The sequence below is a fragment of the Sarcophilus harrisii genome, chromosome 2 (assembly GCF_902635505.1).
Source record: "Sarcophilus harrisii chromosome 2, mSarHar1.11, whole genome shotgun sequence".
Classification (NCBI taxonomy): domain Eukaryota; kingdom Metazoa; phylum Chordata; class Mammalia; order Dasyuromorphia; family Dasyuridae; genus Sarcophilus; species Sarcophilus harrisii.
Window position 1 is genome coordinate 244,693,833 of NC_045427.1, and position 20,476 is coordinate 244,714,308.

At 35.8% G+C, this 20,476-nt stretch overlaps 1 protein-coding gene across 1 annotated transcript; it reads right to left on the reverse strand.

Moving 5' to 3' along the window:
- Nucleotides 1-20,076: 20,076 nt before the first annotated feature.
- Nucleotides 20,077-20,330, reverse strand: NDUFA3 (NADH:ubiquinone oxidoreductase subunit A3). Its single transcript, XM_031949492.1, is given in 3 exon segments — nt 20,077-20,127; nt 20,129-20,230; nt 20,232-20,330. Coding segments are annotated over 3 exon segments (252 nt in total).
- Between the last annotated feature and the right edge of the window lie 146 nt (nt 20,331-20,476).

The following is a 20,476-nucleotide window of genomic DNA, read 5'->3' on the forward strand; positions in this document are numbered from 1 at the left end:
TCTGCATGTGTGAAGGAATAACATTGTATTTATGGGAGAGTCTGAGGGGAGGACAATATTTTGTTGCTATGGTTAAGGCTATGCTATTTCAGTAAATGTCAATGACTAGAGCTGTTAGCATCTTCTGGCTCACTAAGAAGTAGAAGCAAAAACATGCATTTGGAGATTTTAATCCAAGAGATTTAGAAAATGTTGTTGAGTTGTTTTTCAGTCATGTCTGACTCTTCATTATTCCATTTGGGGTTTTTTGGCAAAGAGACTTAGAATGATCTACCATTTCCATCTCTAGCTTGAAGAAACTGAAGCAGACAGAATTAGATGATTTGCCCAGGGTCACAAAGGTAGTAAGTGTCTGAAGCTGAATTTGAAGATGAGTTTTCCCGACTTCAGACCCAACTGCCTAGCTGCCCCAGATTTACAAACCCACAAAGTATCTTGAACAAATGTATCTGTCCCTCCAGGGATTGAATCATCAAATATAACTTGGGACAAGGGTGGTAACCCAGTGGGGCACTATATTGTGGTGGGCTCCTTGAGGACACTCAGAGATATACTTGAAGAGACTTCTTGGATGCGCTAATATCTCAGGGTCCCCCTGGAGAAAAATTACAACATTTGTTTTGCTTTGTTTTCAGATTGTAATTAGTCACTTTTCCAGCCTGTTCTTTGTTAACCTAACCAGCAACGCTGTCCATGGGTCTGAGACAAGTTTTGCATGGTAAAATTCTTAAATATTGATATTTGTTTTATTACTATATCCATCACAAATATGGAGGATGATTTAAGCATTATGAATGTTGCATCATTAGAAAATTGACATTTAATATTATTTCTGGAGCTAAAGAGGGGACTTTTGGAACAATAATGTAAAAAAAAAAAATCTGTAAAATGCTATAGACCCTTTGGGGAACTATGAATTATTCCTATGGCAGTGTAGACCTTAGCATGGCAATGCTGTCCATGGGTTTTTTGTTGTTTGTTTGTTTGTTTGTTTTGGGGAGGAGGGAGAGGTAACCTAGAACAAAAGAAAATCAGAGAGAATAATTTGGTTTTCTAATATCAGAAACTTTGATGACTGACTATTCCCTATAGAGGCTAGTCAACTTTCACTTAGACCATGATGTCAGGTTTTGGTGGCTTTTCATTGTTCAGTCATTTTCAGTCAACTCTTCGTGACCCCCATTGTAGTTTTCTTGGCAAAGATATTAGAATAGTTTGCCATTTCTTTCTCCACTGGATTAAGGCAAATGGAGGTTAAATGACATGCTCAGGATTGCAAAGCTAAGATGTATCTGAGGCTGGATTTGAACTCGGGTTTTCTTGACTCTATGCCTACCACTTGATCCACTAAACTACTTAATTGCCTCAAAGAATGGTGCTATTACCAAGCCACTCAATAATCGCATTCAGGCATATATAAATGAAAAAATCCAAAGTAGAAGGAAAAGAAATAGCAGGTTAGCCTAAAACCTCTGAATCTACTTCAAAACTATTGGAACAAAAGATGCCAACAAACTTTCAAAGATTTGGTTGACTGCCTCATACCTACCCTGATCTATATAGACACCAAGAAAGTCCACAGAGATGCTGGCTTGGAAGACACGTTCTGTTCCAAGACAATGATGGTCACCAAAAACCATTGTATTTTTCTGCAGACTTACCAAGACTGAAGCTTGGTATCTTCTACACAAACTAGAGTAATAGACTCTAAAGTGAACTCTTTCTGAGAAATTCAAAAACTACATTATGAAGCCAAATTCCAAGTATGGACAGATAACAACCCACTGACATATTTTTAATCAGTCAAGTTAGATGCTGTCTGTCAGAGATGAGTACAATGCTAACTAACTCTGAGTTCTTCATACACCATTGACTAGTACTATTGGGACGCTAAATAGCCTTATTTATGTTTCAGGAAGAATTGGAACGACACGTAGCCATGTGAGAGTCATGTTTCACCACACCATGTGATCTTGCATTCTTGCTATCAAACTGTTTTATTAAAAAGGATCCAGTGTTGATAAGCTTGTTATTATGCAAAGTTTTGCATATTCTACTAATATATGTTTCTGGACTGTATATTAGAACATATAGTATTATGGCTACACTATTGCAGTGGGTACATGTTATATATTTATGATAAAATCCACACATCTGGGAACTATTCAAATCTATAGTGTGTTATGTGACATATGGTATGGTTACATGTGCATATTTATGTGTATTTGAGCAATATACATATACTATATAATCATACTATATTTCTACATGTTCTATTTATATGTTTGTTGTATATGTTTATGTGGTAAGGTTATATGTGTATGTGCATACATGGGCAATATATATGTTCATACAGGTGATTCAGGACAATTCCAGAAGAGTTGTGATGGAGAGAGACATCTGCATTGAGAGACAATTATGGGAACTGAATTGGATCAAAACAGTATTTTCACCTTATTTATTATTGTTGTTTGCTTGCTTGTTTTTTTTCTCTTATTTTTTTTCTTTTTTGATCTGATTTTTCTTGTGCAGCTTGTTAAATGTGGATATATGTTTAGAAGAGTTGCACAAGAGTTGCAATATCGGACTATTTGCTGTCTGGGGGAGGGAGAAAAATATGGAACACAAGCTTTTGCAACGATGAATGTTGAAAACGTTCTTTGTATGTATTTTGAAAAATAAAAAACTATCATAAATAAAATAAAATAAACCGGAAAATATATACTCATGCAATACAACCATGGCATAGATGTTCTATATATCTAACATATGGTGAATTTCATATGTTAGGTACCTGCACTGATTATTTTAACTACTGGTCACATTAACAATGTTGAAGAGAGAATCCCTTTGAATTAAATTCAAATTCTAATCCTAGCTGAAACCCAGCAAGGAGCAAACCTGGGATTCCACTCATTAACCTCCTTCAGCTTGTAGCCAAAATTCCCTATTAGAAAAGAGCCAAACTAAAACCCTCTCTTGGCAGAGAGTCCAAACATGCCAGTACCATGCCTGGCCCTGCAAGGACTCTCTGCCCACTGGAATATTGTTTCCAGTGCCCTCCTTTCTTTATCCTCACCTATTTCCTTAACTAGACTTAACCAGACTTTAACCTTACTTCCAATCCCCATAATAAACCGTTTTTTTTATCAATCTAGATTTTCTGGTCTGTAAATTCCTTTACAGAGACTCTGCGCTGCCAGAAAGGGAATTCTCAGAACTCCCTACCCTTGCGCCATCACTAGACCTCATTTAACTCCCTGACCACCAGAAACCCTAATTTCATTTGGGTACCCCAAATCTAAACCTCATCAATGTGACTTTATGGAATGCTATTTTCCATGCCCACAGACATCCTGATGTACCCAAATGATTTGCAGAGTCTACAAATTTTCTAAGGGGAGAATTTAAGTGTTTGGGTTAAAACCCCTTTCAAAAGTTTGGAACCTCACTTTGCACTTTTAAAATATATCTGGGTATAAAAGAGTGGCTTATCCCACTGCCTTTTTCTCCAGAGACTGCAAATTTAAAAGAAAAGGATTTCCTGCTGAAATCCAATGGCAATCTTTGGGAGGAAGGAAAACCTAGTGGGCCAGAACCCTGCTGTTCCAGAAGCAGGCTCCAGAGCTAGTGCTCCTAGGAAACAGAACCTGGGAAGATACTGCTAATTTAAGGGATGATCTGTATTTTGACCCAAAGGTACATAGGAAGATTTCATGGAAATATGGAGATTGGTCTGATCTAACCAATTGGAAAAATATTAAATGCTCTTGGATAGGGCGAGCAAATATAATAAAGATGACAATATTACCTAAACTAATCTATTTATTTAGCGCTATACCAATCAGACTCCCAAAAAACTATTTTAATGACCTAGAAAAAATAACAACAAAGTTCATATGGAAAAACAAAAGGTCAAGAATTTAAGGAATTAATGAAAAAAATCAAATGATGGTGGCTTGGTTACCAGATCTAAAATTATATTTAGAAAGTTACCAAAACATTTGATTTAAGGAATAATTAGTTGATCATGGAAAATTGGGTTCAGGATAAACAGTCAACAAATATAGCAACCTAGTCTTTGACAAACCCAAAGATCCCAGCTTTGGGATAAGAATTACTGTTTGATAAAATTTGGGGAAAATTGGAAACTAATATGGCAGAAACTAGGCATACTTAACGGACACCAAGATAACAAATGGGTTCATGACCAGGAAAAGAATGAAATTATTAATAAATTAGAGGAACATAGGATAGTTTACCTCGACCTGTGGAAGGGGAAGGCTTTATGACCAAAGAGAACAGAGATCATTACTGATCACAAAATAGAAAATTTTATATACTAAATAAAAAGTTTTTGACAAAAAAAAACAATGGAAAGATTAGAAGGGAAGCAATAAACTGGGAAAAAATATTTTACAGTCAAAGGTTCTGATAAAGGCCTATTTCCAAAAATATAGAGAATTAACCAATTTATAAAAACGATTAAAAAATGGTCAAAGGATATGAAAGAAATTTCAAGAAAAATTGAAACTATTTCTTAGTCAATGAAAAGATGCTCCAAGTCAATTAATCAAGAAATGCAAATTAAGACAACCTAAGATACCATACACACCGTCAGATTGGCTAAGAACAGGAAAAATAAATGATTGTTGGGGGATGGGAAAACTGGGACATTGATTCATTGTTGGTGGAGTTGTAAAACCAACCATTTTGGAGTATTTAACTATGCCAAAAGTTATCAAACTGTGATACCTTTGATCCAAAAGTGTTACTTGGATTTATCCCAAAGAGATTATAAAGAAGGGAAAGGGATTGTCAAAATAATGTTTGTGGCAGCCCTTTTGTGGTTAGAAACTGAAACGAATGGATGTCCATCAGTTGAGAATGGTGAATAAATTTGTATATGAAAATTATGGAATATTACTGTTCTTAAGAAATGACAACAGGAATTTAGAAATGAGAACTTAAGAACGATGCTGAGGAAATGAGCAGGACCAGGAGATCATTATATACTTAAAAATACTAGATGATGACCAGTTCTGATGGATCACCATCCCAGCAACGAGATCAATCAAATCATTTCTAATGGAGCAGTAATGAACTGAACTAGCTATACCCAGAAAAAAGAACTCTGGGAGATGACTAAAACCATTACATTGAATTCCCAACCCATATTTATGCAACCTGCATTTTTATTTTTCCAAGTTAATTGTACAATAATTCAGAGTCTGATTCTTTTTGTACAGCAAAATAATGTTTTTCATGTATACTTATTGTGTATCTAAGTTATATTTTAATATATTTAAATCTACTGGTCATCCTGCCATTTAGGAGGAGGTGGGGGGTAAGAGGAAAAATTGAACAAGAGGTTTAATTTTAATGCTGTAAAGTTACCCATGTATATATCCTGTAAATAAAAGGCTATTAAATAAAAAAAAAAATAAAAATAAAAATAAATAAAAATAAAAAATAAATAAAATAAAATAAAATAAAAAAAAAGGAAATATGGAGATTGCATCCTACTATCTGGGTGACAGAGGGATGTGCTCGAAACAACTTGAATCAGCTCTAGAGAGTCAATGGTTACATTTTCAGTGTAAGCATTTAGACCTTGGAAATTGGCAAATGTTACCAATCAATGTTTGATTTATTGTTTTGTTGATTGTCTAGGCTTAAGAAAGTTATGGGGAAAATGTTAATAATGCAGATTAAACCTTAAAGTGTATCATGAGTACTTTTTTATTTCCCAGAAAACCAGTTGTTAAACATGTATCAGTATACTATTGGATTAATAAATCCAATAAAAACATGTCCAGCAGAGATACTTCCCTTGGGGAAGGGAGCAACACCAGGCCAACATAAGAGGTGGACAGCTATGGCCACCCTATTTTGCTGTCACTTAAATGGCATTCATAGTACTGTTGTAATGTCAAAAGAAACTGAACAAGACAGAGATTAGAGACCAATTCAATAGTTTATTAAATGGAGAGAAATACTGGGACCAATGGATCCCAGGAATAGAGGAGACTATCATCTCAAAAGAGTCTAGCCCAGAATATCAGGACAGCAAACCTTTTATGGAATAATAACAATGACATAATGCAGAGACCTAGGTGGGGATAGCCCCTAAGATGGAGGTTACTGATATTCTAATGACATTAAGGAATGTCTATAACATCTTTATCTCAACCATTAAGAGGGAATGGTCATAACCTTAAGGCAGAATAACGAAATAGGACAAATGGAGGAACTGGTCACCCCATTAAAAGTGACCTTTGGCATTACACTGTCAATAAGCAATCACAAAACTTATGTGAAAAACTAGATTTATTACAACAGAAATGAACTTAAAAGTGGAAACCCTAAGCAAATGCAAAGAGTTCACAATCCAAATAAAAGCTTGTTTATTTATGAGATTACAACACAAGGAAGAGAAACACCAGTCTCCTACTAAATGGGACTGGCATGGGAGGAGGAAGGGAATAGTAGGAGTGAGAAAAGGACAAACCTTTCCCAAAGGGAAGAAGTCATGAATAAGTAAGATGGCAAAAGCCACATTCTTTTCCCTTAGGAATTGCTAATCTATGAAGTTAGAATAATATGTTTATCTACAAGGGTCCCAGTTTCAAAATTAGTCTGAGTTGGGATGCAAATAACAAATCATGTCAGTTTAGGGTAAATGGATTTCATCCTTGACATATTCAGAGTCCTTGACATATTCAGTGTTTCTGGAAAATATGACAAGTCAAAAAAACAAATTCAAGGGATCCAGGGTATTCCTTAAAAGTAGGGCTTCAACTAGTGTATGAGATTTTACTGAACCAAGCTCTGCCTTCACAGAAACACTAACTTCAGTAAGGTAGAATATATTTCTGCAAGGAAAGATTTACTAAGTAATAAAGGGTGTTGTACAGAGTAGACATTCAGTAACTATGTATAATAATAATTTATAGAGGAAAGCAATCAATTCAACTTACTTCAATAAACATTTATTAAGTGCCTACAATATGTGAGTTCCTTTTCACTCCCAGGTATAAAAATGTGAAAATTACCAGAGGCCCTGATTTCAAGAAAGCACATCCATAAACCTGATTCAAGATGCAGTGTGATGAAAGAAAAGAAAAAGTTCAATCTGAAGATAAAAAGAATATTTTTTTACTAGGGAGCTGAGGGAGAGATTCAGGAAAATGACCCAAAGCTAAGCTGCTGCATTCAGACTCATAAGGGCTGTTAAGGAGGCCTCTGAGCTTGTCTTTTTGAGTTGCCATATTTTACAGAAACACCGATCCCAGAATATGCAGGAGGTCCTAAATGTGTCAAAGATGAACATTTCTGCCCCCCCACCTGACATAATTTGTTGTTTGCACCCCACATTAAATTCCCTGTGTGTTTGTCCTTGGGAGGCAAGACAGGTGTCAGCCAGTTTGTGCCAGACTAAGAAAATCTTTGTGCAGCTGGGGTCCTTTACAGATAAGCAGACCCTCTTATCTTCATAATCTAACAGTTCTCAAGGGAATTTTTGTCATTGCCTTGCAGCTCCCCTAGGGAAGGGCTTTTGTACTTTATTGAGACTACCTGTGAATGGGATAAACTGAATGAAGACTGCTCATAGGAATATGCCCTAATTGTGACTTTAAGACTTTGCAATAATAAGTTGAGCTATAGCTAAAAGCTACAGGTGTTCAATCATCTTAGATAAACAAACATTTCCTTCTTGTTCCCTTCCCACTTTTCATTATCATTAAGTACTTAATATTCTTTGTTTCTGAGGTACATATTTAGTCTCTGGGTAAATTAGAACTTCCCAGCCAAGGGGAGAAAAGGTCAGAAGAGGAGTGAGGGCTTCTGCTTTAAGGTTTATATAATCCTGTGTTTGCAGTTTGTGCTTTGCACTTGTCTTGACATCTTGTTTGTTGGGAGTTGTTCTTTCTTGGGAGATCCTAATAAATCTTTTGCTTTTTACTTTGAGTCTCTGGTTTTAATTTAGGTAAGGGTTGCTGTCCCACACACCTGTTTGACAAGAACAAGCAGAACTCAAAAGAAAACTTGATCAGATATGAGTTAGACTAGATGGCCTCTGAGATCTTTTCCAACTCTTTTTTTTTTTTTTTTAACTTTCCAGTCTGCATAAGAAAAGCAAAAAATAATGGATTAAATCAGGACAGTAGCCTGAGTTTGAGGCTATCAAACTTTTTTAATTAAAAAAAATTCATTTTATTTTTTCAAAAAGCTGGGGCAATTTACTTTTTTGTCTCATAAAGTTTTCATTTGTAATTTCTTGAAAAATAGCTCTGAAAAAACATGCTTTTAAAAAGTCTATTGTGTTTCAAATGGAACTATTTGACTAAACCTTAAACTCAAATTACTCTGGCTCTCAGACAAATTGAACAACACAGCTCTTTTATATTCCTTTTCTTTTTTTTCCTTTTATTCTCTTTTCCTTTTTTTTTTTTTTTCTTCTTCTTTCCCTTCCCTCTGGCTACTCTTACTTTAGGTCCTCTGCCCAAAGGAATATAAATTTTGATGACTGAAACCTGACAAAATATCTTGAGACCTGGGGACATGCTTTAAACCCACATTACTCTGGCTCTCACTGATTGACCAACAGTTTCCAGGCCAAGCCCACTAGGTCATTGTTTGAGTCAGAATTAACTCAAGAATAAATGTAAATAGCAATTGTTTCTGTTTTGCCCAAAAACTGTGAGAGTCTTCATAGGCCAGATTGTTGTTGTTGTTGTTGTTTTTGACTAGATAAAAAAGGCCACTCTCTTCCTCATTTCTTACTTAATCTTTATCTCTGATTAGAAGTTGCCTACCTTCTCTTTTCAACCATGAGGTGATTCAAGGCATTTCCAATAGACTTGTGATGGAAAGCAACCATCCACATCCAGGGAACTGTGGAGAATGAATGCGGATCAAAGCATTGTATTTTCACCTTGTTTTGGTATTTTGTTTTTTTGTTTGGGTTTTCTTTCCATCTCATTTTTTTCTTGCTCAGTGTGATGAATATGGAAATATATTTAGAAGAATATGTCTACATATACCTATATCAGATTGCTTGCTGTCTTGGGAAGAAGGGAGGGAAGGGAGGAAAGGAGAAAAATTTGAAATACAAAGTCTTACAAAAATGAATGTTGAAAACTATCTTTACATGTAGTTAGGAAAATAAAAGACAAAAAAAAAAAAGAAAAGAAAAGAGAAAATATTTGTAAATCACTTTACAAACCTTAAAGCACTATGTAAATGTAAGCTCTTATTAGCTACCCATCTAGAGTATGGAAATATTGCCTTTTCCTTCTACTGCCAATATGGAAATGTAATGCTGGAGAAACTGAGGCAAGATAGAGATTAGAGAGTATTTAATATTTCATTTGAAAGGGGAGAGATTTACTGGAACCAAATAGATTCATGGGTTTGATGAGAGGGAAACCAGAGAGCCCTATAAAGTTATACAAACTCAAATGGTGTTGTTGAGGTCAGGAACCGAATGTTGAGGTGTAGACCATATGTGTTGAGGTCTACATTTGGGATACCTAAATGAAATTAGGGTTTAGTTAGGTCTAGTGGCAGGTTTGGGGTACAAGGAGTCAAACAGAGTTCCCCTGCAACCCCCTTAGATTCGGCGCAAGGATACGGCGATACATGAGGTCTAGAAGCGGCGCGGATTCCCAATAAAAGCATTTATTAGCCCAGAGAGCTAGATTAATAAAAGAGGTTTATTATTGAGTTTAGAAGTAGGAGATAGGTGAAGGTAGAGATAAAGAGGGCACTGGACAGAGGGTCCAGTGGACAGAGGGTCCTCACATGGCGACCATGTTTGGAATCTCTGCAAAGAGGGGTTCCCAGTGTGGTCCTTTTAAGTCGGAGACTTAGCTGGAGGGGCTTTGGGGTGTAGCCCCAGAGTTGGCTCAGATCCCGGTGGGGCTGGGACAGGTCTGGACCTTCTATTGGAATTCAAAGGGACCAGGATTTGTGAGTCAAAGGGCAATTTACATTAGCTAGGGGGGTTGGGAATCAAAGATTGGAATCTTTCCCGCATCAGTGTTACATCCTCTGGAGACCGATGAACTTTCAGAGAATGATTCTTTTCATATACAAACTTAAATGATCCCACATCCTCTAGAATCAGGAAGATGAATATCCAGAGAATGTCTCTTTTCATATACAAACTCAAGTGGTCCTGCCTATTCTTAGATTTCTGTTGCCTTTAGAAAATGTCTTTTTGTAAAAATCACTTCCTTATCTTGGTGTCTCTCTAACAATAAAGCCTTTTTATCACAGCCTTTGAATAAACGGGCCTAGGAGAACAAGAAATTACTCACCTAATCCTGCCCCACCTCTCCTTCTCAACCCTGCCTTCAGCAGTTTGATCCCAGGGCTGAATGAGACTATCATGTCTAAGAATCCAGCAAACAGTATGAGTTCTCAATGACATATATTTTACACATGGCTCAGACACAGGGGGTAGACCCTTATGGGTGCTGAGAATAGGAATGGGACTCCGACAGGGTGGATTGAGACAGCAGAGAGGGAGATAACATAATGGGGGGAGGCACCCCATGGGGAGAGGCATCTTGATAAGCTGATATCTGATAATCTGATAGTTTGGGATGGGAAGAGGCATTCTGATATTCTAAAATATAAGATCTTTTATCCTTATCAAATATTCTGATTGAACGAGATGAGGTGAGATCTTTCAAGACAGTTGTGAAAATCGAGTAAGGCTTCATCTATTTCAAAGTTTGAGTAGGCCTGAAGGACTTTAAGCATCAAGTCAAGGGCATACTTAAATTCCCTCCCTGCTATCCCCTAAGGGCATACTTAAATCCCCTTGTTATCCTCCTATGACATCAGTGTCTTTATGTTAGGTCAAATATGGGCAACTATGTACTTATTGGTCAAGTTCAATTTCTTGGGTAGTTCCCGCATTTAGAATGTAAGATCCTCAGCCAATAAGGATGAGGGTCAGTGGTGGGAGGGGATATTTGCGTTACGGATAAAAAGTGTTGACCCTGCCCCCTACGGGCGCCTCCTCCCTTCGATTGTCTGCTCGTCGTGTGGGATGCCCGATTCTAGCGAATCGTATAATAAACTTTGCTTTGCTTCTAGATATCTCTCCAGCTTTTTTATTAAATGCTGTACCACACATGATTAAGAGGGAGGGAAGGTTTTGTAGGATTGAGCAAAACAATTAGAAATTGAGGAAGAACAATTAGGGAAACCGAGGCAGGACAATTTAGGGAAACTGAATCAGGATAATAAAAGAGAACTGTGGCATAACAGAATGAGATGGGGCTGTCAAGAGCAGATAGATCCAACCACATTCCTGGTCTGGTGGTGAGTGCTTCAGGAACCAAAGTAAAGTAAAAGACTAAGCAAGTTTTTGCCCTCATCTTGGATTGGGGAGATGGAAGTTTTGAAAAAGAATACAGTGACTCATTGGTCTTGATGAACAGATTGTGAATTATAGCACTAAGAAGATTGAAGGGAAATTTAAAAGCATAGAGATGTGTCACCACTGCCATCCCTTCCCTGTTCTGCAGCAGGAAGCCATAAATCCATAAAGGACATTGTAGAATAAGATTCCCACTGAAATTTTTCATCATAGAAAATGTAATTGGTTCTGCTTAATTTACACACATCATTGGAACAAATAGTGATTTAATCTGGGATTCCTAGAGTGGAAAGGAGGGAAGAATGCCCCTATTTTTGACAAAACTTTTTTCTATAATATTATGAATTGGGTGCCAGAAGTGGTGAATCACTCTCAAGATACTGAAAGATAACATTTCTATACTGTCCCAGCTTTTCTACGAGGGAACTAAAAATTAAGATAGTAAGATATCCCCACTACCATCACCCATAATAATGTATCTAGAGCCTTTATATAATATTAATTTTTTAAAAGCCAACTTTACGTAAAACTTTAAGGCTTTCACATACTTGCTTTCATTATCTTATTTAATATTCACAACAAATCTATGGAGTTGTGTTACTAATAAAAGAGGAAGCATGGTGAAGTTGATTGGAAGCTGACTGGGAGTTAGGATGACCTGGCTTGAAGTTCTGACACAAACTGATTTGGGTTTTCACTAACACAAATTTATACAGTATGACACTAGATAAAATCTTTAACTTTTCTGTGTCCTTGGCCATTCAATAAAACCATGTCACATATACACAGGTATTCTTTTCCTACTTCCAGGTGACTATGAGTAAGCTCTGGGGTCAGCTTCTGTACATTTATGACTTGAAGTAAATGGCTCACAAATTAAGCTCTAATTGACTGCTAGCAGATGAATTAATGACTCGGTGGATATGCAGAGAGACCAGACTGACTTTTCTCTTCTCTTTTGGTTGCAAAGTATGTGTAATTGTATTTATCTCCCACCTATCCTCCATTTGGTTTTGAGTACATGTCTTACTTAAGCAAGCCTGAAAGTGGACTCAATACACCTGTTAAACTCTAATCAGTGAAACGACTACCATGATTCCAAAGAAACAATGATGACCATGAACCACTTTATAGCAGAGAAATGTACTGAAGTTACAGAATTAAAACATATATTTGTTGATGAATTTTAAATACTACCTTCATTGTGAATTGTTGCAATAGTAGTGATAACATACTGAATTCTGTTTTAATTGTTCTATTAATATGTGCTGTGCTTGTTTTGCAGTTAGCACTATTTTATTTTGTATGTAGGAATATTACCTATTCATACACTTTTTCAGTTTGTGATAAATCCTCTTGTCTTATGAGACACAATCTAATTTATAAAAATAAGATATCCCCAGGATGATTAGTGGGAAAGTTAATAAGATAATGAGTGTGAGAAAAAGGACTCCCCTCTTCACCAGAGACAGTTTTCTCTGGAACCACATGTCATAGGTGGGTATAGAATGGAAAGATGCAAGTACCCTAGTCCCTATGGGCTCAGCTGAGTAATGTCTCTGAAGGTTCATACTATAAATTGAAGAAAAGATGCTGATCTTCATGGAAAGTGGAAGTTCCTTGTTGAGAATTCTATACATAGGGACAGCTAGGTGGCATAGTGAATAGAGCACCAACCCTGAAGTCAGGAGAACCTGAGTTCAAATCTGATCTCAGACACTTAACAATTCCTAGCGGTGTGACCCTGGGCAAGTCACTTAACCCCAACTGCCTCAGTAAAGAGAGAGAGAGAGAGAGAGAGAGAGAGAGAGAGAGAGAGAGAGAGAGAGAGAGAGAGAGAGAGAATGAATTCTATATATAGATAAAATCATAGATCTAATCCCAGTGTTACAGATATTAGACCCATTATATAGACAAGGAAAATTAAAAGAGATTAAAAGTCGGGGCTAGGGTCACAAAGCTAATAGTATTTGAAGTAGGATTTGAACCTGATTCCAGATTCTCATGTTGCATAAGAAAAAAAGCAGATCAAAAAAGAAAGAAAATGAGTAAGAAAAAAAATGCATGCAAACCTCAAAGGGGAATAAAAATGTTATGCTGTGATCCACATTCATTTCCCCAGTTATATGTAAAAATAATTTTTTACATTCATATTTATAAAATTTTGAGTTCCAAATCCTTTCCTTCCCTTTATCCAAAGATAAGGCAAGTCTACCTGATTCCATGTCTAGCACTCCATCCACGATTACATAATGCCTATCACTAGAAAATCTCTAAGATATACCTGGACACGCTGAAAATTGCTAAATTTTCAGCATAAACATTTCCACCTCAGAAATCAGGAAATGCTATAAATCAGGGCTTGTTTTATTGATTGTGTAGATTTAAACTGATGGGAAAAAATGTTAATAATGCAGGTTAAACTTAAGTGTGTCATGCATGACAATGCTCAAAAAGTTATCAAACTTTACATATCCTTTGATCCAGCAATATTTCTACTGGGCTTATATCCCAAAGAGATCTTAAAGAAGGGAAAGGGATCCACAAGTGCAAAAATGTTTGTGGAAACCCTTTTTGTAGTGGCAAGAAACTGGAAACTGAATGGATGCCCATCAGTTGGAGAATAAGTTATGGTATATGAATGTTGTAGAATATTATTGTTCTATAAGAAACGATCAGGAGGATGATTTTAGAGAGGCCTGGAAAGACCGACACGAAGTGCTGCTTATGTGAAATGAGCAGAACCAGGAGATCATTGTACACGACAACATCAACATTATGCAATGATCAATTCTGATGAACATGACTCTTTCCAGCAATGAGATGATTTATGGTAGTTTCAATGATCTTGTGATGAAGAGAACCATCTACACCAAAAGAGGGGACTATGGGAAATGAATGTGGATCACAACATAACATTCTCACTCCTTTTGATGTTGTTTGCATGCATTTTTTCCTTACTCAATTTCTTTCCTTTTTGATCTGATTTTTTCTTGTGCAACAAGAGAATTGTATAAATATGTTTACACATATTGGATTTAACATATATTTTAACATGTATAAAATATATTGCTTGTCATCTAGGGGAAGGAGGGGAAAATCTGAAACACAAGGCAATGCAAGGGTCAATGATGTTTTGAAAATAAAAAGCTTTAAAAAAAAAAAGTGTATGATTACATTCGCCTCCCCCAATTGAGAACCAGTTGTTAAACATTTCCTAGCATGCTTCTGGTCACTCTTAAGAAAAAACAAAGTAATAATGATAATTATGTTTATATGGTCTTTTTCCTATATTTATTTAGTATTTTGGTTTTTCCCCAGTTATATGTAAATATAATTTTTTACATTCATTTTTTTAAATTTTGAGTTCCAAATCCTCTCCCTTCCTTATTTTTCATTAAGTAGGCGAGTAGTTTGATATAGATTAAAAATGTGCAATCATACATATTTCCACATCAGTCATGTTGTGAAAGAAAACTCAGACAAAAAAAAGTTTAGAAAAAAAAAGCATATTTCAGTCTGAATTTAGACTCCATTAATTCTTTCTATAGATTTGGATAACATTTTTCATCATAAGTCATTTGGAATTATCTTGAATCATTCATTGTATTGCTGAGCATAGCTTTGTAATTCACAATTGATCATTGAACAAGATTGCTGTTTCTCTATATAAAGGTCTCATAGTTCTGCTCATTTTACTTTGTATCAGTTCATGTAAGTCTTTCCAGATTTTTCTAAAATCAGCCTGCTTATCATGTCTTTTTCTTTTTTTCTTTTTAAATAATAACTTTATTATTTTCAAAATATGATCAAAAATAGTTTTCAACATTCACCCTTATAAAACCATGTATTTCAAATTTTTCTCCCTCCTCTCCAGCCACCTTCCTCCCCTAGATTGCAAGTAATCTAATGTAGGTTAAACATGTGCAATTCTTCTAAATGTATTTCCACATTTATCATGCTGCACAAGAAAAATCAGATCAAAAGAAGAATGAGAAAGAAAAAAAAGCAAGCAGATAATAACAACAACAAAAAGATGAAAATACTATGTAGTGATCCACATTCAGTCTCTATACTTCTTTTTTTGGATGCAGATTGTTCTCTCCCATCCCAAATCTATTGGAATTGGCCTGAATCACCTCATTGATGAAAATAGCCACATTCATCAGAGCTGATTAGTGAAGTGAAGATTATATAATCTTGTCATTGCTATGTACAATGTTCTCTTGGTTCTACTCACTTCACTTAGCATCAATTGATGTAAGTCTTTCCAGGTCTTTCTGAAATCATCCTGCTGCTGATCATTTCTTGTATAACAATAATATTCCATAACAGACATATACCATAACTAATTCAGCCATTCACTAACTGATGAGCATCCTCTCAGTTTCCAGTTCCTTGCCACTACAAAAAGGGTTGCTACAAACATTTTTGCACATGGGGCTCCTTTTCCCTTTTTTATGATCTCTTTAGGATAAAGGCCCAGTAGAGACACTGCTGCATCAAAGGGTATGCACAGTTTGATAGCCCTTTGGGCATAGGTCTAAATTGCTCTTCAGAATGGTTGGATCCATTCACAACTTCACCAACAATGTATTAATGTCCCAGTTTTACCACATCTCCTCCAACATTTATCATTATCTTTTCCTATCATTTTAGCCAGTCTGAGAAATGTTGTCTTAATTTGTATTTCTATAATCAATAGTGTTTAGCTACTCATCATTTCTCATAGTACAGTAGTATTCATATACTACAACTTGTTTGACTATATGGTATAAAGTAATATTTTCTGCTATTTTCTGCTATTTTCCAGATGGAGATATAATAAGGGTCTTATGGTATCTCTAGAACTTTACAGTATCATATATAGGATCCAAGGATCATGGATTTTGAACTGGAAGAATCCTAGAGGCATTCTAGTTCAAACTTCTTATTTTGCAGATAAGAAAACTGAGGTCTATAGGGATTATATTGCTCAAGGTCACATAGGTCGTAAGTAACACATCTGGGATTTGAACCAAGGTCTTCTGATACCATCTAAAACTCACTCTTCTATACCACTTTACCTCCACATGATAAATGCCTAATAAAAAATATAGTTAGCAATTAAATTAGGTTCAGCCATGACCCCCAAATCTAGCAATGTAGTTGTGATCCCATTTGGGATTTTCTTGGTAAAGATACTGGAATGATTTGCTATGTCCTTCTCCAGTTCATTTTATAGATGAGGAAACTGAGGCAAGCAGGATTAAGTGACTAGTCCAGGGTCACACAACTAATAAGTATCTGAGATCAAATTTGAATTCATGAAGATGATGTAGAAGTATGTCTTTGTTGCCTTGCCTAACTGGGGTAGTCACTTCCATCCTAAAACAAATCTATCCAATGCTTACAATATCTAGAACCACACTGCAAAAGCAAGAAATATTTGTGCTCACAAAGAGCAAGAAAAAATTTCAGTTCAGAAGGTCAACAGAAATGCTTCCAACTTTTCAAATAAAGTTGTTTTGTTTTGCTTTTTGCTGAGGCAATTGGGGGTTAAGTGACTTGCCCAGGATCACACATCTAAGAAGTGTTAAATGTCTGATATCAGATTTGAACTCAGGTCCTCCTGACTTCAGGGCTCATGCTCTATCCACTGAACTACCTAGCTGTCTCCCCCACACACACTTTTTTTTTTTTAATTTTCCTTATAACCATTGTCAAAGTAAAATCCAGGACTTCCAGTTTTATGAAGCACCCAGCTAAAGATGAAGCTCGATGTCAGGATATTCAACCCTTACCTTTTCAAAACTGGATTTATCAACTCTATGGAAATGAAGAAGAGAAACAATATGCAACATAAATTAAAAAAAATTTATCTGGATTTGAAGAAAAAATGAGGAGAAAGGATAAATGTTACCACATTTCTGTGATTTTTTTTGTTTGTTTGTTTTTTGCCTTTTCTGCTTGATAACTTGTTGCTTAAAAAAATTGTTACTTCATAGCCTTTGGCCGGAAGGAACAGTGTGTCTCAGAGCAATTTGCTCAATGTCACTCCCAAAGGGGCATTTTAGCTTCCTACAAGAGGAAAACCTTGAGGGAGTCCTCTAGGCTGGGGAAGAGTTTCCCCTACCTACAAATCTCCTTGATGGCTTAGGACATTTTTATCAGATAATTAAATATTCATAAAAATTTTGCTTCCAAAAGTTGAAGTCTTGTAACCATTGAAATAATGGCAAATTCTGAAAAATAAATTATACTGATAAGCACGTTAACATATTGAGAATTAGAATTGCTCTCAAATTACAAAAATTCATAAATGCAAATGGAATACTGTAACATGACTTTGTACCATGCCACATGTCATGAAAGATTATGAAATTTATCTAAGATAAGGAGATAAATGTGTTTCAGAGACCTGGGAAATCATCTGCTTTAAATGTCATTTGAAAATGACTACAAACCAGTTCCAATTGTTCAGTGATGAAGAGAGCCATCTATACCCAGAGAGAGAACTGTGGGAACTACATGTGGTTCACAACATAGCATTTTCACTCTTTTCATTGTTGCTTGCTTGCAGTTTATTCTTCTTTTTCTTCTTCTTTTTTTAATGGCTTGATTTGATTTTTCTTGTGCAGCACAATAATTGCATAAATATATATGCATATTATTGGATTTAACATATAGTTCTACCATGTTTAACATATATTGGACTACTTGCCATGTAGGGGAGGGCTTGGGGGAAGGAAGGGAAAATTGGAACACAAGGTTTTGGAAGGGCTAATGTTAAAAAAATTGTCTACAAATATGTTTTGAAAAATAAAAACCTTTAATTTTAAAAAAAAGAAAGAAAATCTATGAGCTATAATAAAAGTAACATTGAAAAACAAATTGACTCTTCCCTTCCTTTTCCTTTTCTAAAACTGCCTTTCTAACCTTTCTAAAAGCTCTAAAAATAAATAACTTGCCTAATACTGTTAGTTGAGGATATCACTATCCTCCAGTTACCCATATTATCAAATTTGGTGTCATCTACCATTTTTATCATACATACCAAATCCATTGCCAAATCTTAGAATTTCCAGCTTCATTACATCTCTGGTATATAACTCTTTCTCTCCACTCACAAAAGCACCACTCTAGGTTAGGCCTTTATCAGCCCTCATCAAGACTATAGTTACCTTCTAACTTATTCTCTCTCTCAAATCTCTCCTTAATTCAATCTCTCCTGAATTTAGCTACCAAAGTGATTTTCCTAAATCCCAGGTCTGGCCATGTTACCCTCCTTACTTGAAGAGATCCAGTGGCTGTCTACAGACTCCAAAATTAAATATAAACCCCTGTATTTGGTTTTTTAAGACTCTTTAAACCTGGTACCTTCATATCTTTCAAATCTTAAACTTTGCTCACTTTAACACAATCTACATAGATTTTGTTTGTTTTTAACAGTTCCTCAAACATGATACTACATCTTCTTAACCTAGCCTTGAATCATTGAAAGGGTATTGCCTCAGACAAACTGAGACCTGGGAAAGACCTTAGCTTAAAAAGGTCAAGATCTCTCACTGCATCCAGGGCCATAGCCAATTGTCTTGATCTTGCCACTGGATTCTGATGACTCTGGAGGAAAGAATGAGGTTGAAGACTTTGCACAGTTCTTCCTCACTTAAATTCAAATAACTTGCAATTCAAGATATTAATGATGTCATTGGAACTCTTCAAGAAGGAAAGATGAACAAGGTATGCCCCCCTAGGTAGACTATAGTTTCCTGGTGAATAGCTAAATGAGCATCAAAAATAACTTATAATCTCTCAAGGACTTGCAGAATAAGAAGGGCCTTCAAAGGTCAAGTAGTCCATGCTGTACCTAAGCAGGATTCTTCACTATTAATATCTTTCAATAGTTCTCATACACACAATCTCCATTTAAAGATGTGACAAGAAATCTATTCTTATCTCACTTTGGGATAACTCTAATTGTTAAGAAATTCTTCCTTACATGAAGATGAAATCTGGCTAAAAATAACTAGGGAAAAATCAATCAAAAATATTTATTAAGCACCTACTGTATGTCACGAACTGTGCTAAATGTCAGGAATACAAAAAACAGCAAAAAGCAGTCCCTGCTCTCCAAATACTCACAATTTAATGGGGTAGTCAACATGCAAACAAATATAAAACATACACACACATATATGTACATAAACATATAAATACATAAAAATTGGGAAGTCTACCTACCAATTTACACCCAGCAATTTTATGTATCCCATTATAAAACTTAAGATCTAAATACTTAGAGAAATATTCACTGTTCATGAGTAGGGAGAGCCAATACAATAAAAATGACAATACTACCTAAATTTCTTTGTTTATTTCATGCTATTCACAAGCTACCAAATGATTACATTTTAGAACTAAAATAATAATACTAAAATTCATTTAGAGGAACAAAAAATCCAGAATTTCAAAGTGGGAAGGAAGAAGGCCTAGTAATACCTGATCTCAAAATGATACTAATTTGAATCATTGGCAAAGTAACAGACCATTTACATTATTATTTAGTTAAGATTACATTATTCAAAAATATATAGTAACTTACTATAGCATTCTGGAATTAAAAAAAAAAATTAAGACAAGGACAATAAACAAACATGGGGGGGGGGGGGGAGGAGGAAGGCCGGCAGATGGAGACTTCATAGATTCTTAAGCCAATGAAGAGAAGGATCCTGGGGTCCTGAGGATGGCTAGAATATCCCTCATGTTGCCATGATCTTAAACAAGAACAGGGTAGATGTAAGGAGTGGCCTGGTTGATCATGCCTGCATATTTGGTATAGGGGCTTAATGGGAAGTAAGAGCAGTGCCATGGTGCAGATATCAAAGGACAGAGTCAGCAGGGGCTCCTTGACCCAGGCCTCCTTCAGGAACCAGCCCAGTCTGCCTGCCATGTGGGTCATTTTCTCCATCACTGCTGGGGCAACTCAACATTCTGGAATTTAAAGAATATTACATGGTAAGGAATTCGTGTTTTCTCTATTCATTAAAAAAAATAGATTTAAAGTTGTAACCCAAATATTTAGATTAAAGGCTGGAG